Below are 25,074 nucleotides of genomic sequence, written 5' to 3' on the forward strand. Positions count from 1 at the left end.
AAAACTTTTTTTTCCACAGAGTTCACACTCGAAGATTATTTATCTGATGATGGAGTAAAACAATTGGCAAGAGAGTACTTGAATACAATAATCGTGAAAAATAAAAAACGGAAGACTGCTAAAAACAGACTGGAGTGCACAGCCCTGTTTGACCATGAAGACAATCTATACATTTTGAAAAAAGTTCCTGCATTTACCAGTTACTTTTATGGAGTTTTTGTGTGAAGGATTTATTGATTAAGGAGTCGTACACACTTCTATACAAAATAAGAAATTAATCTCTCTGTGACATTACACAAATTCTCATAGCACAAGTGACAATTTTTTTTTTGTTGATATGAAGATATGATTGGTAATCATTGATTTGTTATTTTTGTAATTGTTAAGAGCCCAGCGGCTGTAAGATGACAAGATTTTATAATGTATTTATATCGTTCTTAGGCAACAGCCAGTAAGTATTGGTTATAATCAAAATCATGTGAACCATCTATACAAGAATGCAAATGTAAACAAATATTTGGTATTTTTTATAAATCATTGGATTATGTAAATAAAAACTTTTATTTTTAAGTGGTTTTAACTTAATTCTTACTCTAAAAACTTAATTTGTTTACCTGATCAAATTATAACGGATATATCACTTTGAATATTTAGGTTTTATATTGCACGTCTCAATCTTGGATTGCAGTGGCTATTTTAATGGGCATTTACTCTTTTTTTTTTCCAATATACAATTTCTGTCATTAGCACTGCCATTGTTTCAAGGTGCTCTGATTCTATATTTACCCAATGAGCAGATATGTTTGGGACACAAATTTATAATGTAATGAAAAATGTTAATGTGTAAAAAAAAATATTTTTTTAAAGTAAAATTTGGATTGAAAATTTTGAAAATACATTTTAATGTTGTATTTCATCAATAGCAAAATTTGATATTTAATTCTTGTAAAACAGAAAGACACTTTTGGTTCAAATTATTTTTGCCATCAAATTTATTCATTATTTAACATTAATGGAACATCTTGTTGTTGACCACTGCTATCTTCATGAATTACTATTAAATGACAATCACACAAACTTTATCGGTCATCTTTCTTTGCACACACTACATATATAGAAATACCCCTGCTTCAAAATTTGTCATAAAAATTGCTTACAGTCTTCTGTAAAGCTTGAAAATGAGGAATGAAAAGCCATGTTAATAATGCTCATTTACAAGGCAACAAAACATTCGTCAGTCATTCCGCAGTCTTCGACAGACGGGCAGGAAAAAAAAATTGCCCCGTGGCCACATGACCAGCAGATACGTACAACAGGAGCAAGCATGAGGCCAACACAATCCCTGCTTCTGCTAATAAGGTGGCAATGCTGTCGAGTTCCTCAGCTGTAATGTTCACAACTTTCCAGACAAGCGCCTAATACAACTGCAGAGTATCCAGCATGTTGAGCTAACAAAATTCCTGTACAAAAATTTTGCACTTTGGTCACACAGCACAAATTGAATTATAGTGATTTCCAAGTTTAAACCATTTAATTTTTAACTTGCAAAGAGATTGAGAAGATTTACCAAAAACAATGCCTGTAGAACAAAATCCGCACATATACACAGTTTTAATAAAGCATAAACCTACCTAACATTTTCTAACATTAGAAAGATTGTTTAACATGTTAACGTAATTCCAGGCTGTTGTTCACTAAATGTGTGCCTGCCACGACATGCCACTAGCGCATCCTGGTGAGCCCAAGGTAAACTAGCCCTGAAAGCTTCTCTCACCGTAGTTGCTGCTGACGTGCAGGATGGCATAATAGAAACATGGGCTGAATACTCGGGTGTCAGAGATATATTTCTAAGTAATATAAACCACTGAACTATATTAAATATGCAATGAATAAAGTGAATAATTTTTAAGGAAAGAGCAAAATATAATTTGTTGATTCATTAAATTAAACGCTATAGGAGAACTGTTGCCATTGTGCACACACTGAAATTAATTTTTATGTAATCAAAAAAAAAATGCTATTTCAAATCATGGCATAATTTATTGGTGTTAGTATTAATTAAAAACCCATGCAAATTGTGAGTGTGTTACTTAGAGGGGCGAGTGTGTAAGAAATCAATAAATAATATGCTGGTACTCACGTTTTAAAACATGCTTCAACACACATGCGACATACAAGAGGGCTTCTGTCAGATAAACATGATCAACTACCAAGTACTGATAAGGTAAGTAACAATGATTTACTTGAGACGAGATGAAAAACACAGAAAGCAAGAGAAAATGTTGCCAAATAATTCTTAATCTTCCGCTTCATGTCCCCCGACCCAAAATAACTTTCGTACTTTAGAGGCTAAATATTATCAGTCCATAGTCAGACTTCTAATAAAACTACTGACAAAATTCTTATTGGTCTGAGAAAGATTTAAATGCAAAAACACATTGTAAACCACACTAGCAAAGAAAAATTCCCAGACACTAGGCTAAAATGTAAAATCCTATACAAATCCCAATTTTTCTCCTGCCTGTGAAACACTTATAGAATTTCCTGGTCAGTATTACATTAAAAGACATGCATATCTATTTTCAATGTAGATCCTAAATGATACAGAAACAGTTCCTGCAGTTTTAAATTCATAAGCTTTCGTGATTTTTGACGGTGAACCAAATTATTTATAAAGCTGTAATACATGGCTGGTAGTAAAATTAACTTATATAAACTTTATAAACAGTAAAGCTAAAAAACGTTCTTCACTTTTACTGCAAGCTAAATTGGCAGTGGATTGTCGAGTCACCAATACTAGTGATCATTCACATTATACTGAAAATAAGATATAGGTAGTCACATAAATAATTAATACACTTGTTTTCTTCAAAACGTGCATTATAATTTCTAAATAACATTCAATTTAATATACATTGAATTTCAAAGATAAAAAAAATTCAAATTTTGCTGAAATTACTGTAATGTTCAAACAGAATTGAAAGCAACACGAGTACACTCCTGAACAAACGCTTCACAAAAATTTAAATGAACATACAAGCAATTGGTGCAAAAAACACTGTTAGATTAAAGTAAAGCATTTAAATGTATGTATTTTAGATTTTACGAATGAGAGCCACACTATTATCATATTCATTAATGTACAACTACTGTCTTCCCTTTGTTAGTCACTATGATCCCAAAACTGAAACAGCTAAGAGCAGACAATTATGAAATTGGCTCAGACTTTGGAAGCATTTAATATAAATGTTTGGAAGCTGCAAAACAAGCATTTTGGTTAAGCAAATGATTATCAGAATAAGTAAAATGTTTACATTTAAACTTTTCTTTAAAAAAAAAAAAAAAATACAGTCAAGATTATTGACACACCAAAGCTAAAATAAGTTCAAATAGATTGTTATGATGTAAAAGGAGCACAGAAAAAATGCAGTAATAAATGCGGTTTTAAAACACTGTTCATTATTCAGACTGCTTTGCAAAACAAAACAAAAAAAAGCACCATATCGCAAATATGGATATGCAAATTCACCTCCTTCACAAAACTGTTATGTACTTAACATATGTAACTACTGACATACCATAGAGCAACATAAAGAATAGCAATAACCACTGTAACACACATAAAAACACAATCACCTGGCAGCTGGGTGTTTAGTAATGGGATAGAAAACAAGTTTGTGTGCAGTACTTTCTGTAAAGATTAACAGCTAAAGCACAAATATGCTTACAAGTGTTAATATTTCTAGTATTAATCTGAAGAACTAATATGCCAATACATATTAAATTTTTTAAAAATTCACCATGTAATGCCTTTTAAAATTCAAGCATTACAGAGTGCTAACGTAAGGTTACATGAGATTAAATTTTTCAGCCTAACATTTAAAAAATGAAAGTTTAAAGATTCCTTACAGGTATGTAATTTTAAAGAAAAACATCTTAATAATTATTTTAAAAAAAGTTTACAGCCTCAAGAACTCATTGTTACTTTTTTTTTGTTCGTGTAATTACTTAGAGGGGCACTAACAAAATACAGTTTATAGTTTATCTAATTACCTGTTACTCCGAAACACCTGCACTAAATCCTGCTTAAATTTAACTATATATAAACTGTTCATACATTATATGTTGAATAATTAAAAATGAAAAAAAAAAAAAAACACGTATGTAATTATTTTGCACAAAAATTGCACAAAAACAATTAGTACAGAAAATTGTTAACACACCCTCTTTTAAGCAATTACCCTATTTGAATCAAATTCACACACATCATTGAGCTCATATCCCTGAATTAAAAAAAAATGCAACATTTTTTGGCACAATTTATAATAATTTTTAGGGATGTGCGAATCCTTGATTTTCAGTTCGGTTTGAATCCAATTCGAATCCCTGGCAATATTTGAGATATGAATATGATTCTGAATACTGAGCACAGAATAATTAAAAATAACTGATTAATTTAAAAATAATGTTTGTTCTCTTTTTTTTCTAACTGTAACTACTGACAATTATTTATTACACTGAGATTGAAATGTTTATAATTATGTAAACTTAATTAATAATAAACACTTTAAAATATGAAAACCAAAACATAAACGATTCTCAAACTCAATTGTAATAAACTGCATGCCACAGGGAAATCTCAGTTTTATAAATGTTTCAGCAAACGAAACCATTTTCCTACAATAAATAGCCAAGACGTTTTTTTCTTGTACGTATGTAATTGTTTTTAGTTTATAGTTTGTTATATGACGAAATTCGTAATTATAGTTTAAGCCCTCGAAATCTCGAAATTCTTTTAATGTCACTGTGTTAATTATTTAATTTACATATCTTTCTTTGATACATCATATTATAAATACTTATCTAATAGTAGCCTAATTTTATTTTTCACTGCTAGTATTTTTGAGCTGTATTAAATTAATTTATAACTTTTGTGAATATTCATATTACTGTTCGAATCCGTGTACGTACAATGATTCCGGGGTCGAATAATTGTGGATTTGAACCGTACCCGAATATATCGGGTACTCGCACATCCGTAATAATTTTACAATAATGCTATTTAACCTAGAAATACTGTAATTGCAAACAGAAAAGCCACCAATAGCAATACCCATTTATTTGATAGAATTTGGTTGTATATAATATGAGAAACATTCAGTTTTAAACTGGTATAATTTAGCAGACCTAAAAGTAATACATATTTAACAGCAGCAGATATTTATTTTTAGGAGTTTTTTTTTTTTACTTTTTTACTTTGACTAGACCATTATTCCTTAAAACATATAAAATTAACCTACCTTTTATCTAAAGTGATTATGTGCTAGTATTCAACTTAAAAGTATGTCAAAGAAACTCCTGTTGAACAATTTTGTACAAGTAATTTTAATATTTTCAATACTCAAATCACCTACAAACTTTATAAATTATAACCAAAACATTGAGGGGGGGGGGGGAAGAGGAGGGGGGGACACATTTGATGTTTCATGTTCCTGGTTGTTATGTTGTTTAGGTGTGATTGACATTTGACACTAAGCGAGATGCCTTAATACATACTGATATTAAGGCTGGTTCGAAGCTACATAGCTATTATTTTGGGGGTCTTGCACTTAACCTTTGTGCATAACCAAACTAATATAAAACTTTTTTTTTGTGAGGAAAGTAAAATTTTGTTCTGTTTACTTTTTCTGGTCTTTTTTCCAAACTAATTTAATTAATTTAAAAAAAAAAAAAAAATAACAAGGAAAGTTTTCCCATCACTAATGCTTCAGAATGAATGAAAATCATACTAGCATTCCAAATAAGAAATGTTCGTCACAGAGGAAAAAAATTATTAGCTCTCAAGTTATAGAATTATTCATAATTTTTTTCTCTCCTGGAAATCATTACATGTAATCAACTAGTCAAATCTTAACATTCCACTCATCACCACGATCAAAAATTTTGCACGATCTTCCTGTTGGTTTGCACGTATTAACCAAACGTTCACAGCACTAATCATTGAGGACGTCAGATGCAAATGGTGCAGTCCTAGCTGTGCTACCACAACTAGAGTTTGGCCAGCTCAGGGCAGCACCTGTGATGTCATCAGAGGCCAATGGCAATAGCATCGTTAGCTCATAGCTCAGAATTGCTCAAGCTCAACAGACTTGTTTAACAAGACATACACCATATGATACATTAATAGTAACACAGTAAAACAAATATGGCATGTAGACATTGCCATGAAACAAACACAAATTGAAACTGCTTAAAAGACTTACGCCAAATTACAAACTTAATTATAGAAATGACTCCATTAAATGCACTTGATTTAAAAAAAAAGAATAAACCAAAGGTATGTAAATGTTAAAGAGTAGACAAATTCTCTTTGTTGTGAAAATTTCATATTTGCTACTTAATATTACTAATATTTATCTTCTATCACTATCATTGAGCATTAAGCTTCAATAAAACACTGCCTACTGCCTAATCAAACAATTTGATAATCATTTCAATACATTAAAATCATCAATCATCAAACACAGACAACAAATCACGATAACTTCAAAAAAATACAAGCCACTAAGCACTTGTATCACATGTATATAATATTAAACACAAACATTTACAGACACAAATAAACGCACTACACTACGTTCTATATTCTAAAATTACAAACATCCCAATTGATTAAATTTACGAATAAATTATGGTTTATCATCATATAAAAATTATCTAATACATTCCGTAAACGTGTAAAAATATTTCCTCATTCGATGCTCTTTCAAAGAACAAAAGTTGGGTTTTAAAAACGTTGCTACATCCGTGTAACAGAAGTTGAACATCAACTGGAAGGTTTCTGCTGCTTACCCTTGAACTTCTCACTCAACAGCTTCATAACATCACCGTGCTTCAGGCTGGGCTTCGACTTCTTGATGGCATTGTAGTTGTCTTTCACGAAACGAGCGAAGCCACGCGGGCTGCGGTGTGGCTTCGGGGTTTGGACAACCACGCCCGCCTTGTTCTTGGTGTTTAACAGCAGCTCAAATTCTCCGAAACAGTAGCCACAGCGTTTCACCGTTAAGTTTAGAGATTTTGAATGTCTTCCAAAGCTGTAAGCAGGGGGAGAAAAAAAAAAAAAACAAATAAATATATATCAACAAATATTTTTAAACATGTAGCTGCTTAAATGTAAGTTAGTATGTAAATACATCCATTTTGAGATTATCTATCAGGTGATAAAAAAAATAAAATGAAAAAATCACCATAAAAAAGCAGACACTAGAAATAAACAAATAATAATTATGGCAATGGTAAATCATTATTATATGACCTAATTTACACAAGAAAATTCCCTTGGTAATTCAAAGAAACATTTTGTTTGACTTGTAAACCCGACGTAACAAGTACTGCAACTTCTGGAAATACTGTATTAAAATTACAATAGTTTGGGTGAGTACGTATGTTAGCGCCAAGTGATAAGCAAAGTTGCCATATCTGCACTGGTGACCTTGGGTGGATGACATTTTCTTCCGGGTAGTACAGCCAGCACCCGTGAAGAGAATTGCAACACACACCGTTAAAAAAGAACACTACCAAACCCCCCCCCCCTTTTTTTTTTAATCACAAATACACTTAACACTATACAGCTGGCTCTACAGACTTCCCCCAAGTTTATGTCCTTGCAGTGACCTTACACTAATTTGCTGTTACGATGTAATGCAGACAGAAGGGCCAGCCTTCTGCTGATTTTTTTTTTAATTGAACTGTCCAAAAAATATATATATATAGTTACACCTATCCCCCAACACATGAAATAAAATTTCTCAGCAGCTAAATACAGCCTGCCAGACTGGCTTTTGGCAATCCTCTGGTGTTCTAGAGGTTATGAATACATTTGCCCCATTTATTGGTGAACAGTTCATTTTGATGAAGGATAATGCAAGCAGCATACAGCAAGAATTGTCACCAGATGCTTGGAGCACGTGGAAATTACAGTTTCGGACTGGCCTGCACCGTTTCCCGATACAAATCCTGTAGAACATTTGTGGGATGATTGAAGGAGACATGTGTTAAGACTCGTCATCCTCCTCCTAGTGACATAAATCAGCCTTGAATTGCTCTTCGTGAAGAATGGAATGGTGTGCCAGTGGAGTATGTTCAAAATGTAATTTCTTCCATGCAACAGAGGGCAATATCCGTTTTAAGAACGACATCCGTCGTCAGAATTCCTTAACCAAAATTAAGAATTACCAGTTTTAAAAAAAAAGTGCTTATTTATTATATTTATCCTTTGTAAATTTTTGTACAGGTTTATTAATATAAAATTATTTCTTTGTGACTGACTCTGTTTTAAATAGTCTATACAGAAACTAATTCTTACCGCATATTTTTTTTAAAAAAAAATCAGTGTTGAGCGTATTTGCAGACCCCCTACTACACCTACCTATAGCCGCAGCCCACACACCGATACGTGAACTTGGTGTGGATGTTGTAGTCGTGGCAACGACGTATGGGCGGGAGCTCAGGGAAGGCAGCTGAGGCTCTTTTGGCCCACGCCTTCCAGCGGGGTCCGTGGCCGTCCTTCGCCATGTCCAGGATCCACGCGGCGGCGTGGCACATTTCGTGGATCAGCGTGTCTCTCAGACGATCCGGCGTGGCGATCACCTGCCAGCGAACATCAACAAATGAGTACGTCACAACCACCACAAAACAGTTATCCTTAAATAAGTGACTTATTCTTCCTTCCTCTTCAGACATCAGGCAGCTGTTGGTACAAAAATGCACAAATGTATTTAGGTACCACGTACACAAAATATAATCTACATAAATAAAAATTTTAATGTTTGTTCTTTCATAGTCTTAAATCTCCAAATATTCTTTACAGATTGCTTTATAATTTTGACACGTTATACTCGAATAAGCATGTGTGTGTGCGCGTGCAAGGGCGTAACAACTAAATTTCCAAGGGGGGGGGGGGGGGGATATACCTTTTTATAAAGAATCATAGATCCCCCCTATTGAAGCGGGAAAATTTGTATTTCAAGGTGGAAAATGGTGCTATTTAAGCAGTTTTATTATCTAAAAATTGAATACACAGCACTTTCTTTGCCCCTGTTTGCCCCCACTTCAAGGTTTCAGATGTGGGGCAAAATACACTTGCACCCCCCCCCCCCCTGTTGTTGCGCCCCTGTGCGCGTGCATGTGTGTGTGTGTATACATTCACCTATCACACCTGCGAAAGGTAAAAAGATAAATACAAATATAGATAGTAAAAACATAGATCTTTAATACTTTCATATCTATAGAGAGATAGAGGGAGATATAGATGTATTGATATATAGAGATAAAGAGAGATGTAGGTGTGGGTGGGGGGAAGGGGTGTGTGTATGTGTGTGCGTGTGCATGCGTGACACATGATTAAGTGACCAAGTGAGTGATCAAAAGATCAAATGAAATTCTTGGTGTACGTCATTGCTGCTGGTGTGGACCGACTGGAGAACGACTGTTGGCTTACCACCCCGCATGGCTCGCAGTGAAATACGGGTAGGTTCCTTTGCCTCTTGTCGCGTTATAGTAGTTACCAATTATGTTATCTTCAAAACATACCTCGTATTTCATTCAAACTGACAAATGAAAACTAACACTCCTTCTCATTCATTTCATCCAATAATACCTTGGTGGACAACACTATCCGTGAAGTCCGTATCTTCTCCCCAGTAGAGGATAGCGTTCGCTTGCTGTAGCAGTAGCCAGCGGTCTGCTTCATTCTTACGTTCCACTCGAGTGGCATGTCATGTGGCAGCTGTCGAAATAAACATCATCAGCTGGAGCATCATCCTTGGTGTTATTATCTGCACACGTCTTTACTGATTAAAGACACAACCCTCAAACTCTGTAGTTTTTCTCACAAACGTGGCTGCCGTTCAACCCATAACACACATAATACCAGCCAGGCAACACGATCGATCTTAAACCAGATAATGCCAACCTAGCCCTACAAAATAACTTAACATAGAAACATAATGCCAGGCACAGCTGCTCATAATAACAACATGTAACATTTAAAAGCTACATAATTTTAATGTGTTCCAATCAAATTACATAGTACAAACCTTATTATCAAAAACCTTTTCATTGAAAAGTTGAAATAACTTTATTCCCAGCTCCTCTTTCAACTTCGAAAAATTCTTCTTGAAGTACCGAGCTTCTGCATCGCATTTGCCATCTGGTGTTGGGGCTAAAACAGGAGAAAAATTGAAAAAAATAAATACTCCATGATTTTTCAGCTAATGCAATAGTTATTATGTAAAATAGTTTATATATATATATATATATATATATATATATATATATATATATATATATATATATATATAATTATGATTCAACGAGTAGGACAAATTAAAATTTTGCATTATCTACTGAATGAATTTCTGCCACCAACAGCTTCAATGACACGTAAGCATCAATTAAAATTAGGTAACCATGAAAACAAGCATAAAATATGCTGACATACTTACAGTCACATTTGATTCTGGAAGCTACAAGTGGGCCTGAAGGACCCATATTTAATTTTTATGTAATCATATTTTATGTTTCATGACATTGAAGTCAACAAAAATAATAATAATAGATATAATAATAAACTACATCATAAAAGTCAGATACATTGGAGAAGAAATTGTAAATAGTTTTTAGTAATGAACCATCTCAGTAGTTTCCTGGAGTGGTTTCAGGAAAAGATTGAAAACTGAAATTGGGGTTGTTGGACTGGGATTCTAACCTGGGACCCTCTAAATGAAAATCCAATAATCAGTATGTTGCATCATCTCACTCAACGAAGGATCTATAAATGTGATTAGCTATAGCATGAGCTGTGCAGTACAAGTGCTATATACTGTATAAATAAATATATACATATATACAGTACTGTAGTTCTGGCATGCATATCAATATCACTTACTACAATGAACAACTTCAGCATACTAAAAGTTCTCTAGTTAAAAAAAACTACAACATAATTCTCTAAAGCTCTTATGTAAAACATTTTCAACGTACTGTAGAACATAGTGTTGATGCATTAAGTTTAAATTGTCTAAAGACATAAGTATTAATGTAATATAGAAGATGCTATAATAGATTAAGGTATAAGCTTTGGAGTATTCAATAGTACCAGTAAAGGTTCAATTGTTCAAGCGTGTGTTTAGATAGCTAGCTTACACAGTAACTTAGTGGTTAATTTTTGCCCCTAATACCTATGTAGTTAGTTTCAAGAGAATCAATAACGTTTGATGCCAGTTTATTTTCAACAGATAATATATCTACCATATTTACTTAAATCAAAAACACTCTCAATTCTATTATGCATTATTCTCATGACTTTGTTATTGCTGCATAAGCTGTCAAATTTGATATAATTTTTTTAATAAATGTTGTGTATGTATAGCTAAGTATCATAGTTTACATGAACTTTAGGATACTTTTATTCTATTTCATTGTCCTGCATTATATTTAACTGCTAACAACAGTTTTAAAAATATAAAACCTTTGGTGTTTCCTACCTGATAAGGAAGATAGGAAGCTAAGTGTGGGCTGAGTACGAAGTGATGCTCTTCTGGTGCATACCTTTTGCTCTGTAAGGGACAGAAACAATTGCAATTATCCGATATTGCAAAGATAACCTTTAATACTTTGCAGTCATCCAAAAGCAAACATGTTAATCATTCCAATTCAGCATTTTTTTCATTAACTAGTGTCATCTATTTATTAAATATCATCCATTCATAAATTGCAAACAGAAAAAAATATGCACTATTAATAGGTTAAAAATTATTCTGTGCCTGATATATACACATGTATGTTCAAATACCTAGTAAAACAATTCCAAATTTTTCAGGTTCATAGGATTAAATTTTATAATGGCTATTTATATCACAAAGTAAATTTTTTATAAAAGAAAAATTTAACATAATATGAAATATATTTGCTATTCACAGAAACTTGTCATATTTATGTCAAAAAATTTTGATTAATAATTTACACATGATCGATATTTATATGTGAACAGTCTCCATATTTTTATTTAATGTGCAACTGCAAATTGAAGTGAGGAGTCAAAACAAAAAGCAAGTTAGCTGAAGGCTCCTGTAAATTAAAGTTGCAAGACTTTTAGCACAATTACTGCATATTTCAGGATTTGTTTTGTTACTTCCGTAGCCAGTCCTTCAGTTTTGTTATTTTTCCTATCTTTTGTGACCTGTAGACACACTGGTGAATGATTTACAAGTAAATGAACTACTAATCTAAACAGAAAAATATACCTCAACTTTGTCGCAAATCGAATAGACGTTATCTAATTAATGATATAGGGACAGTTGCAAAACATCTATGTAGCAAAACTGAAGTGACCAAATTTTTGAGAGCTTGTTAGAAAGGAGTTCTCTATAAAAAAAATTGTTTCAAAACAAGGCAAAATAAGTTAACAATCCAGATTTTTGGACCCAACATGTATATTTGAAATATGCGCGTCATTGAAAGTGTAGTAGACTTGTAATAACATTAGGTTTTTGAAAGGAAGGAACAACTTTAATATTCATATTAAAAATGTACACAACTCACAATTGCCATACAACTCAATAAGCTAACACATGTTTCCTGTGAAAAATCTTTTAAACTAAAGACGTAAGACATAATCAAGATGGATAGATAGGAACCAACATATACCATTTTGGGTTTCAACAGTTTCTATACCATTATTTTTTTAACATTTAATATTATCAATCTGAATAATTAAGTAACAGATCACACACTAATATATTAAAAGATTATAACATGAGTTCTATTAACAATATTATAAAATTATTACAGTTATAGTCATTCCAAAATATGAATTCAATACTAAACGTCAATTATTTTACAGGAGAGACTGTTGTAGCAAGCAGTCACTACTGTGTTAGGTACAGTTTTTGACAGGGACTTTACAATTTATTACAAGATCATCCCCCCCTTATATAGAGTTTTTACTATTTTTAAGCTAAACTAACATCTTTCTCGATAATGAAAATGATCATGACTAAACGTTATGATGTTGGGTAAAAAGTATCATAACAAATAATTAAAAACTTTCATGCATCTAGATGCTAAACAACATAACAAAAAAGTGATTGTGTTACATTAACACTTACCTTTTTTAACAAATACAGTCACACCAGCAGTTTTTTTGGACTCTCTACCCTTCACAGCTAACACTTTTTTGTTTTTCTTTACCACAGGCAGTTGCTTGACGCGCGCAGGTGTGCTCTTTTCACTGCTGCCTGACTCGGGTATCAAGAAGTCGAGTTTTCGAACTACGCCATTTTCTTCACCAGAATTACTTGACGCACTTCCACTACTCCTGAAAATTATAATGTGCCGTGATCGTAGTTCAACCTCAAACTACAGTAACTCAGCATTCATTACAATATAGCAACCTTTCTAGAGGCAAGAAAACTGATCTCCACAAATAATTAGATCATCGAAAAAAAATGACATTCAATACACAATATCCGCTATTTTTACTTAACGTAATGGGACGAGACATCAATAATCGTTATAAAATCTGGATATTCATGTGAAATACACTACCTATAGAAAATTAATTCACTAAACATTCTCAGCAACTGACTTTACAGCAAAAAAAAAAACTAATCCAACCTATTAAAAAAAAATTGTTTCCTCAAACTCTTCTGCTGTGGAAAAAAGAAAACAATTTTTTTTTACCCAGAAAGTGTAGCAGTTAGTGCTGAGAAATCAGCAGTATAAAATTGACTAATAACCTATGTGGTGTACCCTGAACAGCTGATGCCAGATAAATTTTAAATGTCTAAGAAAGTTAAATTAATCATGTACTGATTCAACTTTAAATATTTAAAAAGAAGTATCACAAACAGTTATACTTACTCTTGAAGTAGCCGGCGAGTTTTTTTCACGTCGGTTTTCACATCTAAACTCTGAATTTTCAAATAAAGTGTAGGACTGTTTTCCACACTGTTATCATCAATGAAATCTGGAGTACTGAGCAGCTGGCGTCGTTTATCTGGCTTGCCGCCACAGTAAACCGTCTTCAGAACTAAGAAAAGACAATTACCTTCAAATGACTTAGTTACACTAGTAAGATTAATACAACCTTTATTACAAACACATACAGTCAACTAGAACAAGATATAAATTAAGCAGACTGCCCAAGAATGTAAAAAGGAACTATTCATAAACTATTAGTAATTTGAAGCTGTTTTAGTTGTATTTTATGTAACACAATCATGCACAGAAACGTATGGGGCCCGCCTAGTCAGAAATGTATTTGTGTTATTGAAGCAGGAATATAAGGTCAACACTCGCTGGTTCAGACACTACGTTTCTACAGTTTTTTATAGTATACATGACACTAAAAGGAAATAAATAACTAAGCATGTGGAACCAAACTTTTAAAATACTTATTAGTGTCAGCATGTAAATATATATATATATATATATATATATATATATATATATATATATATAAAATAATATTCAGATATATTTAAAAACTGTTCTTTGAATGGTTCTTCCAATGGGGATGTAGTTTTGGACATAACCATTGCTGAATATACTGTATGTCATAAGAAACCTCAATAACAGTCAAGAAAGATAAATATGCAAACACACATAAAATAAGCCAAAATCAGACAATTACAAAAAAAAATTAAAATCATTGACAGCACAGAAAATTTCATGGAAAAAATTACTCAAAAAATTATTACAGCATAGATGGACATAGTGGGTCAACGATGACAAAACAGTAGCAATAAGAACAGTAAATAAAGACAAAAAATTACCTTGGCCAACACGACGACAAACAGAATAACCCAATGATAAATTCCACTGAATTTTATGCATGCTCTAAGTTTTTAATTTTTTACATCGCCTGATTTTGACCCATTTTCTGTGTGTTTGCATATTTATCTTTCTTAAATGTTATTGAGGTTTCTTATGACATACAGCATAATTAGCAATGATGTATGTCCAAACCTACATCCTGAATATTTAAAACTGGTTCATAAGTCAAAACAAAATTATCTGCCGAATTTTTTATAAGCTCCAAATACAAAACATATTATAAGTATTTGTATTAAATATATAATCCTAATAATATTGCACAATCAGACATTAACATTAAAGCTTAGTAATCATGTTGTAAACCAAAAGGCAATCTTCCAATTCCTGTAGGTACCTAGCATGACTAAATATATCCGCATCAAGTTAGCAACGAATAGTTAGGGCGCAAATTCAAAATGAGGTATCATGTTTAAGTCTTTGAATGTGGCACAATTTAAAAACCCTACCTTTAAAAGTACAATTACAGTCATTAATAAAATATTGCACAGTATAAAAATAACTTCAAAATCATTAGGAATAAAGTTGATCTCAAATAATGAATTTTTTTTCCCATTTTCTATTCAAACAATACTTTACGAGACAATGTTATTGAAGAAATGGCATTGTATTTTAGCATTAAACCATTTCTTAAAACATAAAAATCAAGCTACATGAAGCATACTCACATTCCGATAATTTGTCATCTCCCCCACTTGAAGAGGAAGAACTCCTCTTTGTCTGGCCATTAGTTTTGACATGTCTGAAAAAAAAGTTTCATTTGTTTCACAGATCATAATGAAACAATTCTGACTTATTAAAGCAAAAGTTTTGATGTTTCATGTATTAGTTAGGTCAGTGCTACTTGTCACTATTGAATATTTTACCTTTAAAGCCCAGTTTTTATGTTAGTGTAATGATGTAATATATAACTGCATTTTGTTTTAATTTGTAAGTATACTAGCAAGTTTCTTATGTTAAATCATTTATTTTTCCTTCAAGATAATTATTATCTAGATATCTCTGGGAAACAAAAACTTTTGATTTGCCTTTTAAGTATTTAAAAAAACAAATTGACTTTTGTGTTTGTCATTTAAAGAGATACATATTTTATTAATGTTTAAAAGAAGAACCATAAAATACATACTATACAAGTCAATAAGTTTGTCAAGGGAAATATGTTTCAAGGATATATTATAAAGTACATAATTGGACTTGACTTTAAATAAAACTGAAGAAGAAAATTAAAAAAAATAAAAAACATGATACCGGTAGACAGCATAGTATCAATTTATGTTTAGCTGCATTAAACTGAGTGAATTCAAACATACAGCAAGACGCTAATGCTTACGTTTCCATGGAGAAACAAAAAACTAATTTTCAAAATAAAAAATGTCACCTAAGTGGTGTTGTTTCTTAAACAATTATATGTATAAACTATCTATCCAGTGGTTCCCAAATGGTGGGTCGCGACCCACTAGTTACAGTTGGATTGCGACTCAATCCTAAAACTATCAGAAACCATTAAATAAACAATCAGAAAAGAAAAGAAAATTCAAAACAAATCGAATTATTTGCAAACACATATCTATTGTTAAATAAATAACTGTTTTGCTACAAAGTACTTATATTTTGTCAAACATTTTCAAATCAGAACACAAATTGTTTATCAATAATCAATCAGTATCTTAAAAAAAGCATGCAATATTATATGATAAATTATATATACATAAGGAAGGGATAAAATACAAATAAGGTTTTTTGCTCCACCATGGACCGATAGACTGTGGAGGTATTCCTATAAGGAAAGGTGGGTCGCCAGCTGAAAAAGTTTGGGAACCACTAATCTATACTTTTTTATTTACACGATAGTACAACCTACCAAGGTGCCATAAAACTCACTTTATTCTAGGGCTTTCAGCATCCTTGAAGGGCCTGTGTTTCTGCACTGGTTCCGTATAGCACTTCTTACGGATGTCAGCACTGCGCCAGTCACTCCCGTACACCTTAGTCAATATCTCTACTGTCGAAACAGACAAACCATCGTCAGTTCTGTTTGGAGTGGAGCTCACACTGATGGCTTTCAAACCGGAACGGTCTGTCTTGCCATCTGATATACTTTCCTCTGCACTGTGAAAGTCATTAGCATTCAGCCAGTTCTCAACTTCTCTGTACTTTGTCGACGACAACAAGGGAGTTGAGACGGCAACGGGACTGAGAGTCTTGATCCCAGATTGGTCGTCCATATCGGCGTCACAGTCGGGCGCAGTAGCCTTGTCCCCACCGCCCTCTGTCGATAACCCCGTTTCTTCTTTGGGAACATTTCCAGAAGTATTGGACTGCAGATTTCTTTCCACCGAGAATGTGTTTTCCGTGCGTCTGTTTCTCTCGTGAACAACACCTTTCACACCACTCTCGCATGCTTCGCGGAGCAAACATTGTCTAACAGAGTTCTGCAACGTCTCCTTGTAGGGCTTCGCAGGTCTTGATTTACCTTTAGGCTTCGTGTTCTCCAACTGGGTGACGATGTGTTTGCCTTTCTTCGACACAGCATTTGAATCGTCCCTACCATTTCCAACACCTATCTTACTACCCACCAGCAAACTATCATCACGATCAGAACTAGCGACATGTGTACTACAACCCACCAGCACATTATCCGTATGGCTTGGGAAATTCCTGATTCTATGACCTACTGTTCGTGATTCTGAGCAGAAAAAATTGTGACTCCTTCCGAGTGGGAACTTGCGCGGGGTCTTCGTATTAGACTCATCACTTGAGCTAGTATTTGGAATTATGTTTGAAATATCTGCCACTAATTTTTTTGCACTCCCAACGTTCACACTAGAAGTGCCGCTACTACCACTTTCGTTCACAATGTACACACTACTGTCTCTAGCAGACTTACTTTTTTCCTTAACACTAATTAACTTAAATGCTTTTTGTATGTCTCCAATGCTGCAACTGGTATCGGAAACCACCACCACGCTGTCATCAACATCGCCAGAACCAGTCGCACAAGATTCCTGTTGCTGACAAAACTCTACATTAGTTTCCTTTGCATTAGATGACACATTAGATGTGTTGACGATGCTGTTGTCACTGATTACGGTGATGCTTGAATTTTTGCTAAATTCTTCCTTGGGTGGACTACAATTCGTTCTTCCGCATGGCTTGAAAAATATCTTTTTACTAACGCTCATTACCGGAGAGTGTGTTTTTGACGAGAAATGGTTTGGAAAACGTCTGGGCGTTACTTTCTCACGGTTCTCCTTCCCTCTCGACTTGTGTTTCGAATTAGTACAGCATCCACTGTACAATTCCCTGGTGCTTAAACTGGTGGTTATTTTCTGCAACTCTTTATCTTTGTGAAATGCTGGCAAGTTTCTTGGCATTGTGACTGGGGACTTTGACTTTCTGTGCTTACAGCCAAGTTTTGGTATTCCTGTAACAAAAAAAATACATATTGGCATATATCACTCTATGCTAAGGTTTTCTGTACTTCATGGAAACAAGGCTTGTGTTTATTTGCTGTATCCTTAAATAATTTGTGAAATGTAAAACAACTTGTATTTCAGCACCCTAGTTTGGCTGTTAATTGTATCCATTAGATCTTTTTTGTTTGTGCAAGTTTTCAAAACTATATTGGACATGTCAAGTTAAACAAAAATACATTAAAAATTGACAAAATAAAAGTAAATAAATACATGTAACAATATTTCTTCCAATCTTCTATTTTACGAAACCACCACAGGCCTGCAGTGTATTTAGCGTGCTGCTCCCTTGCCGTACGCTAATGAGGATATCCCATTTTCAGAGCTTAACCTCAAACCAGCAAGGAAAGGGAGGCCTTCATCTCTCGGGAACGTTGATTTCATGAGTGAGCATATGTAATGGTGAGTTTCATAATGATTTTAGGAATTTGAGTGACATTGGACAATTATAAAAATATTTCAATGAATTTGGAGTGCACTGAAAATTTTGACCAATAAATGTTAAGGTAAGCGCACGCCAAGCTGATTGGAAGGCTAGGTTTCACCAACGTTTTCAGGTCTAGATCATTATAAATTAAGTGCAAGGTTTCATAAGGTTAAGTCAACCACATTTAAAAATAAAGTAAAAAAAACCTTAATAAATTTACATTCTTCTATACATAAATTTTTAATTCCCACTTGATTGTGGAAAAGTTTTCTAGTTGTGAAAAGCTATGAATCAAGGAAAATTATTTGGTCCAGTTTAATTCATTAAATCCCTCAATGCTTTTCTGTTAAGTAGCACAAAACTATTCAGTTTTATGAATCAAAAATAAATAAATATTGATTGAAAATTATAACTTATTTCTGCTTTTAATTTGTATATGGTTATAAAATTGTAGCACTTATTTTTATAATTTTTAGTCATTTCTTCCCACGATTTTCTTAGACTTAATGGTCCTTCGCAGTATTAAGTTAAATTAAAATTTTATTGGAAATGAATAACGCAGGGTTGCAGGATGATCAAGCAACATTAGTACCTACTACCAAAAAATTACAAAAATTCAAATTTTTTTCCCAATGAGCAGATTCTTTTTAAACATGTAACATTTTAGCTACAGTTCATATAGTCCTGAAAATGAAAAATTATGTTGTGCTTATTTAAAAATAATTAGAATTACACTTTGCGAATAAAGTTCACTATATGAAACCGTACTTACTATTGGTTGGAAATACGGTAGGAGAAATGTATGACATCATGGAAATTGGCCAATGATGATAAACTTAAATGGAGAAGGAAAATATAGTATGTTATACTGGTAACACTAAAGACAAAGTAATGCTATAAAAAAAACGAATGCTAGTGTGAGTTTTGGAGCAATAGTAGTGGTCATGGTATGGTAGGAGTGAAGTAGTAAGTGGAGTGAAATCAATTGAATATAAAATAATATGTTGGTATGTATGATGATATTTTTACATGCAGAAGATTTTTAGAAGATTTTTATGCTATCCATTTTTTTGTAACCCACCGCTAGATGGCGCTGCAGTGCATCAACTTCTAAACCGTTCAAACGATTGTCATGGGTAAACAGAAAACCATAGGTCATAGACACACAAACCGCAATTGTATGTAATTTATTTTATGTCCACCACACTGTCATATAGCGCTTTCCATTTTGCTTTAACTCACGGACAATATGTCATTCTTGGTTTGGCCCAGGCAACGCCAGGTATTGCAGCTAGTATCTATATTAGGTAAATAAATAAGTACATGATAAGTATTTTATTGGATATGTGTGGTAATGAATGTAGTAGTCATGAGAGATGAGCAAGGTCGTGTTTATTTATATTAAATTAATATAATGGTAGAGCAAGAATGTGTGCATGTGAACAGGGGTGCAATAACAGGGAGGGGGGGGGGCAAGTGTATTTCCCCCCCCCCCTTCTGAAACCTTGAAGTGGGGGCAAACGGGGACAAAGAAAGTGTTGTGTAATCAATTTTTAGATAATAAAACTGCTTAAATAGCACCATTTTCCACCTTCAAGTACAAAATTTTCCAGGGGAGGACCCCTGGACCCCCCACTTCAATAGGGGGGATCGATGATTCTTTATAAAAAGGTATATTGCCCCCTTTTGGAAATTTAGTTGTTGCGCCCCTGCATGTGAATGTAGTAGTGACCAGGAAAGTGACGATTCACGTACAGAATCAATTAAATGGAGGAATGGCAAATAGTTTTCGACATACATTTAATATAGACAAGAGAAATATTAACAGTAAATGATTATTACCACCAAGCCAAATAAGGTAAGTAGTTTTTTTAAAGCTTTGGAATGTTTGGGATTTGTTATTGTATTTTATGTGCATTTTCTTTTTGCTGTGTTTGGTGAGATGTGTGCTGTTTCCATTTGCGATGACGGATGAAATATTTTCTTTGATAAGATTAATCATAAACAACAGCTTGTTTTCCTACAGGTTAGCTCTGGAATCTTTGCAGTGATAAAAACAAAATGAAAGTTTTGGTGAGGGTACATCAGCTAATAAAAAAATTATATAGGTTTACATTGCAATATGGTAGGGATAGTGATGATGTCGTCAACAAGGCTGTGCTGTAGTAATTATGACCTATATGTTTTAAATATCTAAGCTCAGGAATTAGCATTATGGAGGGTAAAGATTCACATGCTTGTTTTGCAGATGAAATTGTCATTGAGTAAATTAAATTAGAGTACATACATTATATATTTTTAGTAGAATAGGAACGGCTGAAGCATACTTAATGATAGCGGAGAAGTTTAAATAAGAAAAAAAAATATTGAAGTATACACTGTGGTATTGCAAAATATACAAAACCAGGTGGGACTGTAGTATACAATATGACAAAGTAAATATTGTATAAACAGTATCGTGTTATGGACTTGAATAGGTAGGGCTATAGTAAACCTTACTATACCTGAGACGTTATAATCAATATGAAAATGAATAATTAAATTATAAAACATGGTATCGCAAAATATACTAAACCAGAGGGATTAGAGTATACACTATGACAGATTGGAAAAAATATCTTTGGTGTAGTGTTCTATACTTGGATAGTTAGGCCTGTAGTATAGAATAAGATAACTGAAAATTAGTTTAATAAAGAAATGTATTTTGTACGAAACAAGCATGTGAATGCTCCCAGTACCAAAGCCCCATATTCCCACGCTTGTCCCATAAGAATGTAAGGGTTATAAAGACGTCAACACCATGTTGGTGATGTCATCAAAACTGTTATGATTTCGGGATATAAGCTACCCCCTACTAAATGTTTTATAAACAGGTAAAATATAAATAACTTTCAGACATCAATATTATCAAATCAAAAAAGCTTCCAAAGCAAAAGAAGCAAGCACTGTAAATCCACTATAAACCTGCTTCCTTCATTAGCAGCAAAGACTATATCTCTTCCAAATGGAAAGATGCAAATACAAAGAGCTGAACTAAGTCTTGTACTTAAATAATAAAAAAAACATATGTGATGCCTCAAATCACAGAAAGGGAATCACTGTATGTAAATTAAAATAAGTAAAACGATAAGCTTTTCCTTTGGAAAATTGTCACATCGTCACAAAGAGGTCAAGGGCATTGGGATGCACATGGCAAATTGGTTCGGGAGAAATCAGACGTTGTGCCTAATTTGATTAGAGTGTGAAATATGTCCATGCAGGTTTATACTTACTACTGTTCCTTTTCGGGGGTGAAAATGTCAGGAAAGAAAAATCCATACCGTAGAGACGTACAGAAGCCAAGACCTGTAACCCAAATATAGGTCAGTAACATATAAATACACATTTAATTCTCAAATGACAAAAATCAAGATTTAAATTACACCTCTATAATCCTTTCGAACAACTGAACCAGATATACGTAGAAATGTGTAATTTACATTTAACCTATACACAATAAACATTCAAATTTGTCTACCTCGATTAAAATGTACACAAGTCAAAGAGTGAGTATAGAGGTAGAGACTATTTTCACTACCAACAGAGATAAATAGAGAAAAAACGCAACATCTAATGACAACGAGACACCCTTTAAATTTCACAAATAAACTTGATTAAAAATAAAACCACATTAGTTTGACATCAATTTTTTTAATAAATATAATTAAACTTATAGTAATCTTTACAATACCCTTCGTTAAGCATATGTTACAGTTAATTGTATTGCTTAAAATATAAAATTAAAGCTCAACAGTTATAGACCTTTGTAAAAACTGTTATTAACGTTCTCTACTAAAACATTGTCATTCCAAGACATATAAATAACGAAATGTTGTTCAATAAGCTACATTAACAATTTATTGGATAAACCCAGTCCTTTATGTTTAGCAACCGATTTGGGGACGCGGAAAACTCTCATACTGGAAAAACTAAAAATATGTTGATATTCCGCCTGCCCTCTTCAAAAAAGACGGGAAAATATCGTAACGGAAAAAAAGACCATAAGTAAAAAAACGAAACGGAAATCTGCCATATTGTTTTTTAATACACTCCATGGAATGAGTACAGCAGCATTGCTCTCGAAGTAGTGTATAGAATACTCGGTAGGTAGCACTGTCAACTCTAGCTGTTTCTCTGGTTAACTTTAAAGTCTACACAAATCACATCATAGATCGCGCACGAGTAGAAACAAATGTTTCCAAAAATACGTTATAGGGAGCAGCACTATATTCTTATTACGACGATTTATTAAAACCAGGGGGGGGGGGGGGGAGTGTTTAATCAGCAGTGGCGTAGCCAAGATTTGTTTATGGGGGGTGTTAAGAAAAATTTGGGAAATTTGGATTTTAAGGTGTAAAATAGTGCTATTTTAGCAGTTTTCGGTACTTAAATTTAAATATTGTAATCGTAAAAATTTTATTAATTTTAATATTAAATTTGTTTGAGTGATGAATAAGAAATTATTTAAATATTCTTGCTAGGGGGGGGGGGGGGGGTTTGAACCCCTTAAACCCCTCCTGGCTACACCACTGGTTATCAGTAGGGTCGGTTTACGGACGATAATTTTACGTAATAACGTCATAAGAAATCATTGATGAAAAATTGCACACTTTTTAATTTTCAAATATTTTTTTACAGTTTTTACAAATTTAATTTAAATAATTTGTTTAAATATAATCACGAACAATTAGTTAAAAAATAAAAGATTTTCTCGCACAGTGGTTGACCGGTTCTTGCACGCTCGGCTCAGGCAGAACGTGACAATTTTTCGTGCGTGCAGCCGGCGTTCATTGATTTATAAGACGTTAGCACATCAAAAAAATATGAATACAGGATACAGGGTTGACAAACAAATGAGAAACACTATGCTCTTAACACTACATTGGGACCATTTGCTAAGTTCCATCCTGGGAATGAAGCAAAGACCCCAAAATGCTGATTTGTATACATTTATAAAAATGTGTGCGTAGATTCTATACGTGTCAGAAGTGAAACTGATTGCTTATTAGGTATAGATAGAGATAAATGTTTAATATTTTGACGTCCCTCGGCTTGGGGCCCCCGGTTCCCTGCTTGCGTAAATGTCCAGTTATGCCCGTACTGCTCTGCGGAGAGTGGGTCCAGGCCAACGTGGCCGGGACCGGGAACTGCGGGACCTGGAGGGAGGAGTTAGGTGGAGAGGAATATTGGTAAATTGTTCCAATAACGATTCGGTGTTGACGGTTTTCACGAGCCCCTTTTATTAACTGTTTATGACCCTGCCGCAGCCTGGCGAAATCACCGCGGAACCAGCTCCCCTCCCACGGCGACCCAGACTCATGTAACACCGTAAGGTCCGCTATGACGTCCCGGCACAGATGCTGCTTACACGTAATACTAGTCCCGTTAAGTTACACCACGAAGAAGCGCTGTGCGCGTGCGCCCTGTTACGTAACGTAAGGTCCGGAATTCTCTGCGATTAACGTCTCTCGGAGACTCGTAAACTCAGTAACGCGGCGAATGACTCGCGGAGGCAGCTTGACTGCCGTACTCGGCTGGTAACGTCACTAGACGACTCGTAAACCCCGTAACGCGGCGAATGTCTCGCGGAGGCAGCTTGACTGCCGTACTCGTGAACTGAAGACGAGAAGTGGCCACGAGCACCGGGTACGCGCCTCGCGAGCAGCGCGGAGCGGCGTACTCGACCGTCCTCGTTCGAGCCCTGAACACGACTGACTCCCCCCACTCGCCCGCGGGCCGGCGCCCGCGGATTGCGGGGAGGGGAGGGGAAATCGCGGCGCGCCAGACTGCGATTACATATTAACATACATGCGGAAACACAGAATATTCACAGCTAAACGACACAATATTCACACCAAGTTTACAGAATTAATAAATTATACACAATATTTACATACGTGTTGAGGCCCGTGACCATTTGAAAAATATACACAAAAAATATACAAAAACACAAAATCATCACTTGCACAATGGGCTCATTAGCCCGCTAGGGCGCACGCGGGTGCGTCCCTGGCCGTCGCACTTCACTGGGGAAAAACACACTGCCTCAGGTCCCCGTCGGTGGCCAGGTACGGCCTCTGCACCTGAGAGGGTACGACGACTGTCGTCAATTTATTAATTGAATAAGAGATATTAATCGAGGATAGTAAGGATTTAGTTATTATCTCAAATAAAGAAAATACCTTTTTCCAAGACCTGTACATTTACACTGGGGCTACATTGTTTATTTTCATTGTTCGT

At 34.1% G+C, this 25,074-nt stretch overlaps 2 protein-coding genes across 7 annotated transcripts in view; one reads left to right on the forward strand and one right to left on the reverse strand.

The window, feature by feature from the left end:
- Positions 1-570, forward strand: part of LOC134534115 (uncharacterized) — a 21,590-nt gene extending 21,020 nt beyond the window's left edge. For all 3 annotated transcript variants that reach the window (XM_063372183.1, XM_063372182.1, XM_063372184.1), the window contains exon 14: positions 20-570. The gene's annotated coding sequence lies outside the window, so the exon portion shown is untranslated. The remainder of the gene's footprint in view (positions 1-19) is intronic.
- On the reverse strand, positions 328-22,808 carry LOC134534116 (uncharacterized). Of its 4 annotated transcripts, none has more exons than XM_063372186.1 (11): positions 22,597-22,808; positions 22,068-22,140; positions 16,777-18,319; positions 15,564-15,637; positions 13,924-14,092; positions 13,170-13,378; positions 11,547-11,618; positions 10,098-10,222; positions 9,659-9,787; positions 8,429-8,649; positions 328-7,094 (listed from the first exon to the last, which is right to left on the reverse strand). In XM_063372186.1, the coding sequence occupies exons 2-11, from the start codon at positions 22,111-22,113 to the stop codon at positions 6,827-6,829; spliced, it is 2,856 nt and encodes a 951-aa protein (XP_063228256.1). In that variant the 5' UTR covers positions 22,114-22,140; positions 22,597-22,808; the 3' UTR covers positions 328-6,826. The 4 variants fall into 4 exon arrangements, with proteins under 4 accessions (XP_063228256.1, XP_063228259.1, XP_063228257.1 ...); XM_063372189.1 differs by lacking the exon at positions 22,597-22,808 and adding an exon at positions 22,526-22,549; XM_063372187.1 differs by lacking the exon at positions 22,597-22,808 and adding an exon at positions 22,220-22,361.
- Positions 22,809-25,074: the final 2,266 nt, after the last annotated feature.

Source organism: Bacillus rossius, chromosome 7 (assembly GCF_032445375.1).
Source record: "Bacillus rossius redtenbacheri isolate Brsri chromosome 7, Brsri_v3, whole genome shotgun sequence".
Classification (NCBI taxonomy): domain Eukaryota; kingdom Metazoa; phylum Arthropoda; class Insecta; order Phasmatodea; family Bacillidae; genus Bacillus; species Bacillus rossius.

What these genes read in the sequence shown, in the direction of transcription:
- LOC134534116 (XM_063372186.1), bottom strand. Translation starts at nt 22,113, where the DNA reads ATGGATTTTTCTTTCCTGACATTTTCACCCCCGAAAAGGAACAGTA. An exon ending in GCTGAAAGCCCTAGAATAAA is followed by an intron (nt 15,638 to 16,776) that starts GTGAGTTTTATG and finishes CTTTTTTTTCAG; the next exon opens with ACATGTCAAAACTAATGGCC. An exon ending in TGTGTGGGCTGCGGCTATAG is followed by an intron (nt 7,095 to 8,428) that starts GTAGGTGTAGTA and finishes CCCTGCTTACAG; the next exon opens with CTTTGGAAGACATTCAAAAT.